Here is a 14,001-nt window from a genome sequence, read left to right on the forward strand (position 1 = left end):
AAAACAAATTTGTAAATTAGTTTTTTTGTTAATATACAATGAAAAAAAACACAATCCGAAAAAAAAATATTTATAAGTTTACATATAATACATAATTTCGTGAAAACCTGTATTTATATATTTAAATTTGTAATCACAAATTTTATGTTTTATAAATTTATAATATATCTTCTTTTATAGAATCATGATATATTTTTGTAAATAATAGAAAATTACTTGCACCATAATTGTGCCTATTACTATAACCATAAATAACTTTCTCTTATAAATATACATCATACCTAAATCATCTTCATCCAATTCAAAGTTCAATTATCATTGAAGATGCTTAATTGTTTTTTACGTTATCTATCAAACAACAAGATGAATTCTTGGGTATGTCGATGTTATTATCAAATTTATTTCTTTATTACATGTTTGTATTAATTTTTACTTTGTATACAGATTTTATCGAAGAGTTACCACAATTGGGTAGCTGATTACAAGTTAGCTCCTGATGGTATTGTTCAAATCATTACGATGGATGGAAACATGTTACTATAACCGCTTTTCTTTAGTAGTATTTGACAAATTTTATAAGACTTTCTTTAATATAAATAATTATTTTTGTACTTGCAGCTTATCGATAGATTTTTTGTTCATCATAAGTTGAAGAACATACTACCTACAAAACATGTTACTATAACCGCTTTTCCTAACCGTACATGGTTGGTTGTTATGGAAAAACATGGTCAAAATTTTTATATGACTACAGGATGGAACTCCTGTTGAACATTAGTTTATATCAATTTTGTAAGTCTGCACTAATTATTTTTTTACTTTCTATTAAAATGTGTTATTCATGGTTTTCTAAAAGTCACCCGTGTTTGCACACAGGTCTTACTACCGGTAGTATCTTATAAATCAACCCTTCATCCAAGTTAAAAACTAACAAGGACCAATCTATAAACCACAAAACTTTAGTGACTAACTTTAAATAAAAAAGACCACATGTTTTGCTATTTAGTCCTTGCTGTTTTGAACATATACATTTATCGGTACAAAAGGAAGATAAATTTTCTGCACACAAACATTCTCGTTGTGCAATTTGGGGAAGAAATAGATACATAGGAAACCCTTCTCCTCTGCTGCTTGTCCTCTCTCTCCCCACCATTAACGGACCCCACAATTCCTCTTAACCCCTTCTTCTCCCCCTTCTTTTCCTCTCTCACTCACTGCCATTATGCCAGCTTCTTCCTCAGGTACTCCCTCTCTCTCTCTCTCTATATATATATATATCTATCCATCTGTATCTATATCTACACACACACTATTCGTTCTTGTATTGTTCCGATTCCGCTCTTAATTTCAAATTCAGCCTCCAAACACTTAGATTCTAGGTTAAATTGTTGCGATTCTGTTGTCAATTTCAATTTAACCGTGAAATAGTTCGTAATAATTAGGTTAGTTATTGCGATTTTGTTGTAGATTTCAAATTCAGCCTCCAGATAGTTCCGTTTTAGGTTAAGTTGTTATGATTCTGTTGTCAATTTCAAATTTATCCGCGGAATAGTTCGTAATTAGGTTAATTGTTGCGATGTTGTTTTGAATTTCAAATTCAGCCGTGAAATTGTTTGTAATTAGGTTAATTGTGGCGATTTTGATTTTGAATTTGTAGAGACGAGGAACAGGTGGAGGAAACGGAAGCGAGGAGAGCAGTCTCGAAAACCTAGACATCAACCGCAGCTTCACCACGATGAAGATGATGAGGATTATGAAGAAGAAGAGGATGTTGACCTTGATCAGAACAATACACATCCTGAATTTGATGATGACCCTAGCAATTCGTCTGATCCGGTTCCGGCTCCGGTTCCTGTTCCTGTTGCAAGAGCCGGAAGTGGAGCAGAGACGGAGGTTTTGTCGGATGGGGCGGTGAGAGTGTCGGCATTTCCTTCGGTTGTAAAGCAGACGGTGAACCGGCATCATTACTTGGTGATGCAGGTTGCTGCAAGGGAGAGGGCTTGTCAAGGTGGAGATAGTACTGGTGGTGGGATGAATTATTTGTTTTTGGAGAATGTTTCGCACGGGCAGCTTCAGGCGGTGTCTGCTATGCCCAGGGATGCTCCGGTTTTGGCTGGCGGAGATTCGGAAGGGTCTTATGTTATTACGCCGCCGACGATTATGGAGGGACGGGGTGTTGTTAAGAGATATGGGTCGAATCGGGTTCATGTTGTACCGATGCATGCAGGTATAAGTTTTTGGCACTATAAGATTATAATTATTCTGCAAAAGAAAACACATATTTAGACCCCAGTATGTTGCAATGGTTCTGCATCTCTTTGCTTTGATAACCTATTTTGGAGAATTAGGTTTTAGTAATTGTGTATACTTGTTAACCATATAAAGTGGCTTGTATTTCATTTTCTGTTGTGAGTTTTGGTGTTCTTTTCAAGCAGATTTAGACTCCATTTGTATGTTGCAGTTATTCAGCCCTTTTGTTTTTTTTTTCACTCACATGTATAATTAGGGTTTAGTAATTGTATGCACTCGCTACTCATATAATGGCCTGGATATGATTCTCTGTTGTGGCCTGGGGGTTTTGGTGTTCTCCTCAAAGAGTTTTAGACTCCATTTGAATGTTGCAGTAATTCTCTTTGCTTTGTTAATCGAATCTATCTTGGACGATTAAGTTTTAGTAACTGTAAAACTTGTTAACTATATAAAGTTGCTTGGATTTGATATTTTGTTGTGCGTTTTGGTGTTCGTTTCAAGCAGATTTATACCTCATTCTACCTTGGATAAATAGGTTTTAGTAAATTGTATGACTTGTTAACCATATAAAGTGGTTTGGATTTGATATCTGTTGTGCATTCTGCTGTTCATTTCAAGCAGAATTAGAACTTTATTTGTATGTTAGTAATTGTATGCACTTGACACTCGTTACTCATATAAAGTGGCTTGGATTTCATTTTTGCTGTGGATTTTATGTTCTTTTCAAGCAGATGTAGACCCCGATTGTATGTTGCAGTTGTTCTGCTTTTCTTTGCTTTGATAACCTATCTTGGAGAAATAGGTTTAAGTAAACCATATAAAGTGGCTTTGATTTTACTTTCTGTTGTGGGTTTTGGTGTTCATTTCAAGCAGATTTAGACCCCATATGTATGTTGCAGTAATTCTGCTTCTCTTTTGTTTTTTTTATCTAACTTGGATAATTAGGTTGTAGTAATTGTATGCACTTGTTACTCATATAATGTGGCCTAGATTTGGTTTTCTGTTGTGGGTTTTGATGTTCTTTTCAAGCAGATTTAGACCCCATTCTATCTAGGGTAAATAGTTGTAGTAATTTTATAACTTGTTTACCATATAAAGTGGCTTGGATTTGATTTTCTGTTGTGCGTTTTGGTGTTCGTTTCAAGCAGATCTAGACCCCATTTGTATGTTTCAGTAATTCTGTTTCTCTTTGCTTTTTTTACTTGTAATCTAACTTGGATAATTAGGGACTTAGGTTTTAGCAATTGTATGCACTCATTAGCCACATAAAGTGGCTTGTATTTCAATTTCTGTTGTGGGTTTTGGACTTTTGGTGTACTTCTCAAGCAAATTTAGACCCCATTCTATATTGAATAATTAGGTTTTAGTAATTGTATGCACTCGTTAACCATATAAAGTGGCCTGATTTTGATTTTCTGTTGTGCTTTTGGGTGTTTGTTTCAAGGAGATTCAGACCCCATTCTATCTTGGATAACAAGGTTTTAGTAATTGTATGCACTCGTTATCATACAAAAGTGGCTTGGATATGAATTTCTGTTGTGGGTTTTGGTGTTTGTTTCAGGCAGATTTAAGCCATGTTTGTAAGTTGCAGTAATTCGGTTTCTCTTTGCTTTTTTTTTTTTTTAATTTTTTGATTTAACTTGGATAGTTAGGTTTTAGTAATTGTATGCACTTGTTACTCCTACAAAGTAGCTTGGATTTGATTTTTTGTTGTGGATTTTATGTTCTTTTCAAGCAGATTTAGAGCCCATTCGTATTTGCAGTAATTCTGCTTCTCTTTGTTTTGTTAATATATCTTGAATAATTAGTTTTTAGTGATTGTATGCACTCGTTAACCATATAAAGCGGCTTGGATTTAATTATCTATTGTCGGTTTTGGTTTTCTTTTCAAGCAGATTGGTTTTCACCAACGACAGTAAACAGGCTAGAGAGACAAGCCGTGCCACATTTCTTCTCCGGGAAGTCCCCAGACCATACTCCCGAAAAATACATGGATTGTCGTAACCGTATAGTTGCTAAATACATGGAAAATCCCGCAAGAAGGTTGTCAGCTACTGACTGCCATAGTTTCTTATCTGGTGTGGATGCTGATGATGTAACTCGAGTCGTACGGTTTCTCGAAAACTGGGGTGTTATTAATTACTGCGCTGCTCCACTAAATCATCACGAGCCGAGAAACGAGGACTCACGTCTCACAGAGGATTCAAAAGGCGAACTACGTGTGCCGGCAACTGCTCTGCGATCTATCGATAGCTTAATCCAGTTTGATAAACCGAGATGTAGGTTAAAAGCATCAGACATATATCCAGAGTTGGCCGTTGAAAATGAACAAAACTCCGATTTGGATAGCAGAATTCGCGAGGCATTATCTGAAAATAAGTGCAATCATTGTTCGCGATCTCTTGGTATAGTCTACTACCAGTCTGTCAAAGAGGTGATTTACAAACCATATTGTTCTTCCCATTCTAAGCAGTTAATGCGGTAGAAAATTAGATATCGGTCAAGGACCGATTTATAGATATCGGTAATCGCGGTGGGATATCGGTAATTTTAATATCTTGCTGAATTTATATATGGATATAGCAATTTAACACTAACAATTCGGTATACTCTCCTACCATTAACAAAATAACCTATAGCAACTTGCAAAACACTTAACAATTGTAGCAAGTATCAACTGATTAAGACTTAAAACACTAACAATTAACAATTAAGACTTAAAACACTAATAGCAGCAATAAGAAGAAAAACAAATGGTAGAACTAAGAAGAAAGGTACTGATATCGGGAAAATTGGTGATATACCGGCCAAATATCTGTCCAATATAGGTCAATATATATCGGTACCAATATTCTGACCGATGTTTTGCATTGATATCTCACCAGGGGATCAATAACCGATATATCACTGATTCGGCGATATTAAGTGCATAATTTCTATTTCTTGTTTAGCATTTATTTGTTAAAGCTTGTATTAATTTTATGGCAGATTGAGACGTTTTTATGCTTGAGCTGTTTCAATGAGGGGGCATTTGTAGCGGGTCATTCAAGTCTGGATTTTATTAAGGTTGATTCCACCAAGGATTATGGAGATCTTGAAGCTGACAGCTGGACCAATCAGGAGACCTTATTGTTACTAGAAGCCATGGAAATTTTCAATGAGAATTGGAGTGAGATTGCCGATCACGTTGGCACTAAATCAAAAGCTCAATGTATCCATCATTTCGTACGCCTTTCGATAGACGAGACTCCTTTGGAAAGTATTGAGATTCCAGATGCTTCAAACTTGCCAAATGGTAATGGATGTGGAAAACCAAAATCATATGCAAATGGGAAAGGTATGTCTGCAATTTCAAATCTTTTTTTTAATCAAAGTTATGTCTGCAACATTTTCTTGCTAATGCAGCGTCCGTTATTGAAGACCTTGAATCCGAAGACAGGTTGCCGTTTGAAAAATCTGGAAATCCTGTTATGTCTCAGGTGAGTTGCTTGTTTGTCTTGGTTTATCATATATCTTGAAATATACGAACACTTGACAGTTATACAAATTATGTAGAATTTTTACAACACAGTACATTTTGATCTGTGTATCAACTTTGCATCTAAATATGCCAAACATCACCTGAATATTTCATTGGTTCATTAACCATTTTCCTCTTCAATTTCTTATGACTCCAGTGATCTCTGATGAACAGTTTTTGTTTGAATGAAGGAACAAACTAAAAAAAGGAATAATTATCAACATCATAAGAAGCTAATTTTAATGTTATATTACTAGTTTCGTGAAAATAACGTTAAAAGCGCGGGACGGTTAATCATGCATCATGTGGTGGCTTACATGCACTAATCGGCCTTTGTCCCGATTGCCGAGTATTATGTGTCTTATGTTCAAAGCTTGATGCAAAACTACCATCGAGGCGGCCTCTCTATTCCTACGGGGTAGAGGTAATAGGTAAGGCTTACCCTCCTCAGACCCTACCTTAGCTTTGCTATTGGTGGGATTTACTGAGTACGATGATGATCATGATGATGATAAGAAGCTAATGTCACCGGGTTTTGATTCATTAATGTACTAGGTTAGAGACGCCTGTATTACACGGGTTGAAGAAAGAAAATATTAAATAGCTAGTAATGATGGTTTATTAGGTATTACAAAACAATATTCCGGGATAAAATATATTTACAAATATAAGAGATATAATACGAATGTTGGGCTCACATAATTGTGACACATGGTGCAAAGAATTACTTATTTATTAGGTATAAATTTTCTACTTCCGTGGCTATGTTTGTCCCAATTTTAAGCATGACTAATCCCTTATTTTATGTCAGGGAACATTATTTTATAACTTATTAATATTGGGTGTGTCTAGAAAGTTATTTAGTAAGAATATTTGGTGACATTTTGGTCTATGTTGCCCCTTAGAGAAAAAAACTAATATTTGATGGTCATCCTATTTCTTTCTTATGCTGTTACCTTTGTATTTGGTTTTTAGGTTGCCTTTTTGGCGTCTGCTGTGGGGCCAAGAGTGGCTGCAGCCTGTGCACACGCATCTTTGGCAGCATTATCGGAGGATGATCGTCAAGGTGCTTCTGAAAATGCAGGAGTGATGGACGGATCTGGGTCTGAAAATAGGTATCTTTTTAATTTCTTTCTGCTAACATTATGAATTTTCAACATGCTCTTGCATTATGTTTTTATATGTTTTCAAAACCTGCGTCAAGGGAAGCGATTGGTCTGCAACAAAAAATTGCAGCAGGATAATACACCAAAGACACTTAAAGGTTATGATTGAAGAAACTGTAAAAACAAGCAGAAACTAGGCTAATAGATCCACTTCTGAAAAGTAAAAACTATACATCTATTTTTGTACAAGTAAATATGCATTTCAGACAACGTTTATATAAAAGCAACTCAGATACATCAAATTACAAATGATGTTATAGAATATTAGAATGTAGAACATATTAGATTAAGTTACATTTTTAATTTGATATTCGCAGCTTATTGTTCATATAATACAGTTGTTGCTGACATTTTGATTGCTGCTAATGATATTTTGCTAGTCATTTTTCCCTTACTTGTATTGTTTACCCTGCCTTTCTATAATGAAAAACGAGCTACATTATTTGTGTTTGTTTTAAAGGATGAACTCAGAAAACATGAATGGTAGAGATGCCAGAAACCCGACTCAACAAAAAGGTGGATCAGATCTTGACCTTTATTGTTCTTGTTTTATTTCTCTTTTTCTGTAACCTTGTTGTGTGACCTCTTTTTTTTTTTATTATGTCTCTCAGTTGAGAACTCTGGAGCCAATAATGCTACTCCTCTATCTTCTGAAAAGATGAAAAAAGCAGTAAGAGCAGGTCTTTCTGCAGCTGCAACTAAAGCAAAGCTGTTTGCAGATCATGAAGAACGAGAAATCCAAAGGCTATCAGCGAATATAATCAATCAGCAGGTATATATATATACGTCTTTGTACTGAAATCGAATATCTTGGAATTATATGTATGGAAATTAAAAAAATTTGGACAAAAATCGTTTCAGATTAACTTAAATTTTGTTTTGACCTGTCAAGACCTGAAACCAGTCTATTCATAACTGGACCGGTCATGGCAAGCGGTCCATTGGTCCAATCCGATTCAAACAGTTATGATGTCATAAATAATTTTAAAATCATAACTACATTTATAGCTAATTTAAAAAAAAATATGAATCTAGTTTATATTGTTGTGCATTTGCACATTTAGTTAAATATAAAGCCTTAAATAAGTAAAATATGGAGCATGAACAAGTAAATGAATCGATAAATAAGATTTTGAAGCAAAAAAAAGATAATTTCGAAAACTGGTTCGGTTCAGCGATTCAAATACATTCAATCGCAGCGGTTATGTAGCTGGTTTCTGGTCCGGTTTTGAAAACAATGTCTGAAGCTATTCGTTATTTGATACGGTCATTTTGCCACCCCAACACAACATTAGGGTGTTCTTTTGTACACTGTCCGCCTCTTTAAAGCACATGGACTCTTTGTTTTGCCTTCTCATTACTTTACCATGTGTGTTATGTACACGTTTTAATATAAAGTAAGATTCATATACACGGTTTCTGACAACTTATTGATGCTGAACATTCTCAGTTTTTATTTATTTGATCTAATTATTAGAGTGTATTCAAGTGTGTTTACTTTCATGATTTTGTTTAAAGGTAAATCTGTTTCCTGCAGTTGAAGAGGTTAGAGTTAAAGCTAAAACAATTTGCTGAAGTGGAGAGCTTATTAATAAGAGAGTGTGAACAGCTAGAGAGAGGAAGACAACGAGTATCAGCTGAGCGGGCCCTCATCTTTTCCTCCCAGTTCGGACCCGCTGGTGTATCGAGGCCCACAGGTGTCGGCCCTTCAATGGTGAACAATAACCCGGGACCAAGCAGGCAGCAAATGTCGGGTTCAGGCTCAGGTTCACCTGCTCAGCCCTTCATATCTGGGTTCCCGGGCAGCCAACCAATGCACCCACAGATGTCTCAGCAGCCCATGTTTGGGCTGGGTCCAAGGCTTCCGCTTTCGGCTATAAACCCTTCAACAACTTCATCAGCCTCACATCCCATGCTGAGGCCAGTGTCAGGAAGTAGATCTGGTTTTGAATAATTTAAAAGATTTTATTAACACTATCTTAAAATTACCCGGAAAGGTGAATGTGGAGCTGATAGGGGGTTGTCGCCTGATTAGGGTGCTCCTTATGTTATCCTGACTTAATATGCTGTTTTTGACGTTAGAAGATTGTTGGTATTATGGTGTTGTACAGTGATATTGATCATGTAGCAATTTAGCATGTGCGTTGCATTATGATATGGACTTAGATATCATTGTATGTTTTCCTTATTTAACAGTGTCGTCGTTTTGATGAAAAGTCGAGTCAAAGTTACTAGTACAAAGCTTGAATTAGGTTAGTTTTCTTTTTTGCTTTCAACCTCTTGTATTTAAAATGGAGATCTAAATAGACGTGATAAAAAAATATTGTCAAGGGGTTGAACAGTCGATGCCATAGCTGTTCATTGACCGTGCTTCCCTTGTATATTTTTATACGTAAGAACTGATGGAACTGATGGATTAGATCAAATACAAATGATCATAGTTGTAAGAAGGGTACAAATGCTTCTAAAAATACCCACTACAAAAAAAAAAAAAAAAAACTTAAACATCCACCACCACCCAAAAACCTAAACCCTCACCCACTCCCTCTCCATTTTTTTTTGCCGAGGGGGTGGGGGTTTTTGGGTAGTGGTGGAGGTGGGGGTAGATGTTTAGTTTTTTTTTTTAGGTTTTTGGGGGGTGGGGGGGGGGAGGTTAGGTTTTTTGGGGTTTTTGCCGAGGGGGTGGGGGTTTAGGTTTTTTGCGGGGAAGGGGGGGGGGGTGTTTAGGTTTTTGGGTGGTGCTGGGGGTGGGTGTTTAGGTTTTGGGTGGTGATATAGTGGGTTTAATTTTAGGTTATTGGACACTTGTCACTCTATAAATCATTCTCACACTTCTTACAATTAAGAGCATTTGTAGAATAACTTGACCCTAGAATTGATTTAATGTTTTATCTTCTATTTAAGTTAACTAATTTTTTTGAATGGAGTTAGTGGGTTGGATAAAAATGACAAAAGCCAGAGACTAAAATGACAGAAAACAAAACTATTTGGACTAAAATGACAAAAAAAAAAAAACTATTTGGTCTAAAATGATAATTTTGGTCAAACCTCAGGGCCTAAAATGACAATTTACTCTCTATTTAACTAAACGAACGAAATTTCTTGTTCGTGTTTGTTTGTTTAATAAACGAACGAACACAAACGAACTTCCCGCCAAACATTTCACAAACTGTTCACCGAACATTTGGTTCGTTTGCAGCCCTAAATACAACCTTACTTACCTATATTCAAAGTATTTAAGTGAAAAATAATTGTTTTTAGAGTAAACTGCCATTTTGGTCCCTGTGGTTTGGCCAGTTTTGCCACTTTAGTCCAAATCTCAAACTTATTACATCTGGGTCCCTGTGGTTTGCATTTTGTTGCCTAACCCCATTTTTTTTGACTGTTACAACCGCCTATTTTGTCCTTTAGTGCAGGGGCATTTTGGTCCATGTTAATTTATTATAACATTTCAATAATTAATAACATTATCTTCAAGAACATCATCAAACTTCATCATCAAAACCCAGAAAATCCAGAAAATCAAGAACATCATTTTCAAGAAAATCAAGAACCCAAAACAAAACCAGAAACCATCACAAAAATCAAAATACAGACAACAACAAATCAAAACAAAAACCGCTTTGTAAAAAGAAACGAGGCTCCAACAACAAATCAAAACAAAAACCGATTTGTAAAAAGAAACGAGGCTCAGATCTGTATCTTCAAGAACATCATCAAACATCATCATCAAAACCCAGAAAATCCAGAAAATCAAGAACATCATCTTCAAGAAAATCAAGAACCCAAAACAAAACCAGAAACCATCACAAAAATCAAAATACAGACAACAACAAATCAAAACAAAAACCGATTTGTAAAAACAAACGAGGCTCCAACAACAAATCAAAACCGGCATGGCTGCAAACAGAGGTTGCAAGCGCACTTGCCCTCCTCCGATTCTGCCACGCCAAGCTGCGGAAAATCTCAAATGTTGACCCAATTTTGACTCGGATTAGGTGAAATCATCACAGCCTCGTGGTGAAAATCTCAAATGTTGACCCAATTTTGCCCTCCTCCGATTCTGCCACCACCGTCTCCCCACCACCACCCTCCACCACCGTACACCCTCACAACCGCCGCTTGCTCTTGCTCCAGCCCATATTTAACACCTCCATCAAAATCAAACCCTAGCGGCGGCGATGACGGTGGTGATTTATTTGGAGAAGAGAGAGACGGGGTGAGAGGAGAGAGACGAAGGAGAGAAAGAGACACGACGTCATCGGCGATGACGGTGGTGTTCCGTTTTTCCAACAGGTTCCGACTCCACTCCCCTTCTATTTTGACTTTCCTTAAGTTTTCAAGCAAAAACCGGCAGATGATGTGACTTTTCTGTTTTCCGGCGACATGGTGGTGGTGGTGTTGGACGACGGCGACGTTCACGGGAGTGGCGGTGATGGTGGTGCTTGGAGAGAGAAAGAGAGAGTGTGTTGTCGATGATGATGATGAAGATGAGCTGCTATATGTGTATATTAATATATATATATATGTATATATATATATATTAATTTTTGAATTAAGAAAATATTAAATGAAAAGCAAAATGACCAAAATGCCCATGCACTAAAGGACAAAAAAGGAGGTTATAACAGTAAAAAAAAATGAGGTTTTTGAATTTTGGACTAAAATGGCAACAAAATGCAAACCACAGGAACCCAGATGTAATAAGTTTGAGATTTGGATTAAAGTGACAAAACTGGTCAAACCACAGGGACCAAAATGACAGTTTACTCTTGTTTTTAATTAGCCAACAACAGCTACGTCAATATCCATATTATATTATCGTCTTTACTCCTTGGGCTTAGTAGACAACTGAAAATCATTATACTTGTTATACACAAACAAAACCATAGAAATAACTACACAAATAAATATTATCATATTCATAAGTGGCGCAGCTATGAAGGGGCCGGAGGGGGCATCTGACCCCCCGAACTTTTTGCTCAGTAGTGTTATGTATGTACGTTTCGTATAGAATTTTTTAGGTATATACGTTTTCGACCCCCCGGTTTTATAAAAAAAAATATTTTTTAGGTATATACTTTTGGTCCGGTGACTTCCGACCCCCCGGTGAAAATTTTCAAGCTTCGCCACTATCATAGCATATTGCAAGGATAGAAAATTAAAAACGGTTGATATAAAATTAAGAGTAAACTGCCATTTTGGTCCCTGTAGTTTAGGCATTTTTGCCATTTTAGTCTAAATCTCAAACTTTTTACATCTGGGTCCCTGTGGTTTGCATTTTGTTGTCATTTTAGTCCAAAACTCAAAATCTCTGATTTTTTACTGTTTTAATGTCCCTTTTTTGTCTTTATCTGAAGGGGTAGTTTGGTCATTTAATTTTCATTAAAACAATTCATTTATTAAAAAACCCCCCAAATATAAAAATCCCCTGATCATCATCATCTTCAACCTCATCATCTTCAAACTCTGCACCTCAAAAAATTCAAACACCACCACCTCCTCCACCATCACAACCCACCACCACCTGCCACCACCCTCTCACACCCCCTGCAACCACCGCCCAACTACCCAACCCTACCCCCACCCCTTTTCTTCTCAGACTTCACTTTTCAGTTCTATTTGGTCTGCTTCTTCATCCCTCCTTCCTTCCCTAAACTGCTTCCTCCACAACTACAAAAACAAATATCAATTTAACTATATCATCACACACACACACACACATCTTCCGCATTTCATGCCCTAAATATCTACAAACCACCACTTCACAATCATGTCTGAAAACCCAGAAGAAAAGCTCATCGCCGTCGCCCGTCACATCGCCAAAACCCTAGGTCACACCGATAACGCCCTCACCGACGACATCCTCCAAATCTTCTCCAATTTCGACAACAGATTCAGAGAAAAACTCACCGGAACTCTTTCACTTTATTGCTCAGACCTGCTGCTGGATAGGGATGACAAAAAAACCCGAGCCCGACGGGTATACCCGAAACCCGACACAAATGGGACGGGTATACCCGATACCCGACGGGTATTGGGCCGGGTATGGGATTAATTTTAAAAATTTTCGCGGGTATGGGTCGGGTATGGGATTAGGTGATACCCGACCCGATTACCCGAAATCACATACCCGTTTACCCGAACTATATACCCGATCATATACCCGATTTTTTTTTAATTTATACTTTTATTTCCATTAACCCTTGTTTATTAGTGATTTTTTTAGTATGTTCATAATGTGAAAAAATAATTTTACTTTTAGTATATGCATTTGATAATAGTATTTATATTTTGTATGTTGTGAAGTATATGCATGTGAGTGTATAAGTATTATAAAATTATTATTAATTTATGATAAAACTTATATGTATGTAATGTACATTTTTAATTTATAATAGTTGTTGTATAAATAAAATAATATAATAATTACAATAGTAAAAAAGTGTATTTAGAAATCCGAACGTATATCTTTTAACAAACTAATGGGTAAACCCGATACCCGTGGGTATACCCGATACCCGACGGGTAATTACCCGACAAATACCCGACGAGTATTGGGTCGGGTATGGGACGCGATTTTATAACCGGGTACGGGTATGGGATTACCAATACCCGATCCGAACCCGACCCATTGCCATCCCTACTGCCGGAACCTTGAGGGTAGTGCCGGAACTGTTTCACTTTATTGGTACCTGATTTGCGATTCCTTCTCTCTCTCTCCTCTTCTGATTTGGGTGTGGGTGTGGGTGTGCGGTTATCGGAGACGGAGGGGTGTGGGTGTGTATGGAGAGGTGGTTGTGGGTTCCTGTCGGCACAAGAACGGCCGCCGGCCGGCTGGATTCTGCTCAGTCGAGAGAGAGTGGCAGAAGGTGTGGTGGATGTGGTTTGCAGAGAAAACAATGGGGTTAGGGTTATATATGATGTGAGAGAGGGAGAGTTATATATATATATATTATATATAATTAATTTTGTTTTAATTTATTAGAAGAGTAAATCAGAATGACCAAAATGCCCCTGCACTAAAGGACAAAATAATCAGTTTTCAACAGTCAAAATAGAGGG

At 36.8% G+C, this 14,001-nt stretch overlaps 1 protein-coding gene across 1 annotated transcript; it reads left to right on the forward strand.

Annotated features, from left to right (window-relative positions):
- The first annotated feature begins 1,033 nt into the window (after positions 1-1,033).
- LOC110941233 (SWI/SNF complex subunit SWI3C) lies at positions 1,034-9,129 on the forward strand. Its single transcript, XM_022182859.2, has 9 exons — positions 1,034-1,241; positions 1,658-2,227; positions 4,146-4,684; positions 5,239-5,587; positions 5,656-5,729; positions 6,746-6,885; positions 7,397-7,452; positions 7,548-7,708; positions 8,474-9,129. The coding sequence occupies exons 1-9, from the start codon at positions 1,223-1,225 to the stop codon at positions 8,888-8,890; spliced, it is 2,325 nt and encodes a 774-aa protein (XP_022038551.1). The 5' UTR covers positions 1,034-1,222; the 3' UTR covers positions 8,891-9,129.
- The last annotated feature ends 4,872 nt before the right edge of the window (positions 9,130-14,001 follow it).

Source organism: Helianthus annuus, chromosome 5 (assembly GCF_002127325.2).
Source record: "Helianthus annuus cultivar XRQ/B chromosome 5, HanXRQr2.0-SUNRISE, whole genome shotgun sequence".
In the NCBI taxonomy this organism is placed as follows: Eukaryota; Viridiplantae; Streptophyta; class Magnoliopsida; order Asterales; family Asteraceae; genus Helianthus; species Helianthus annuus.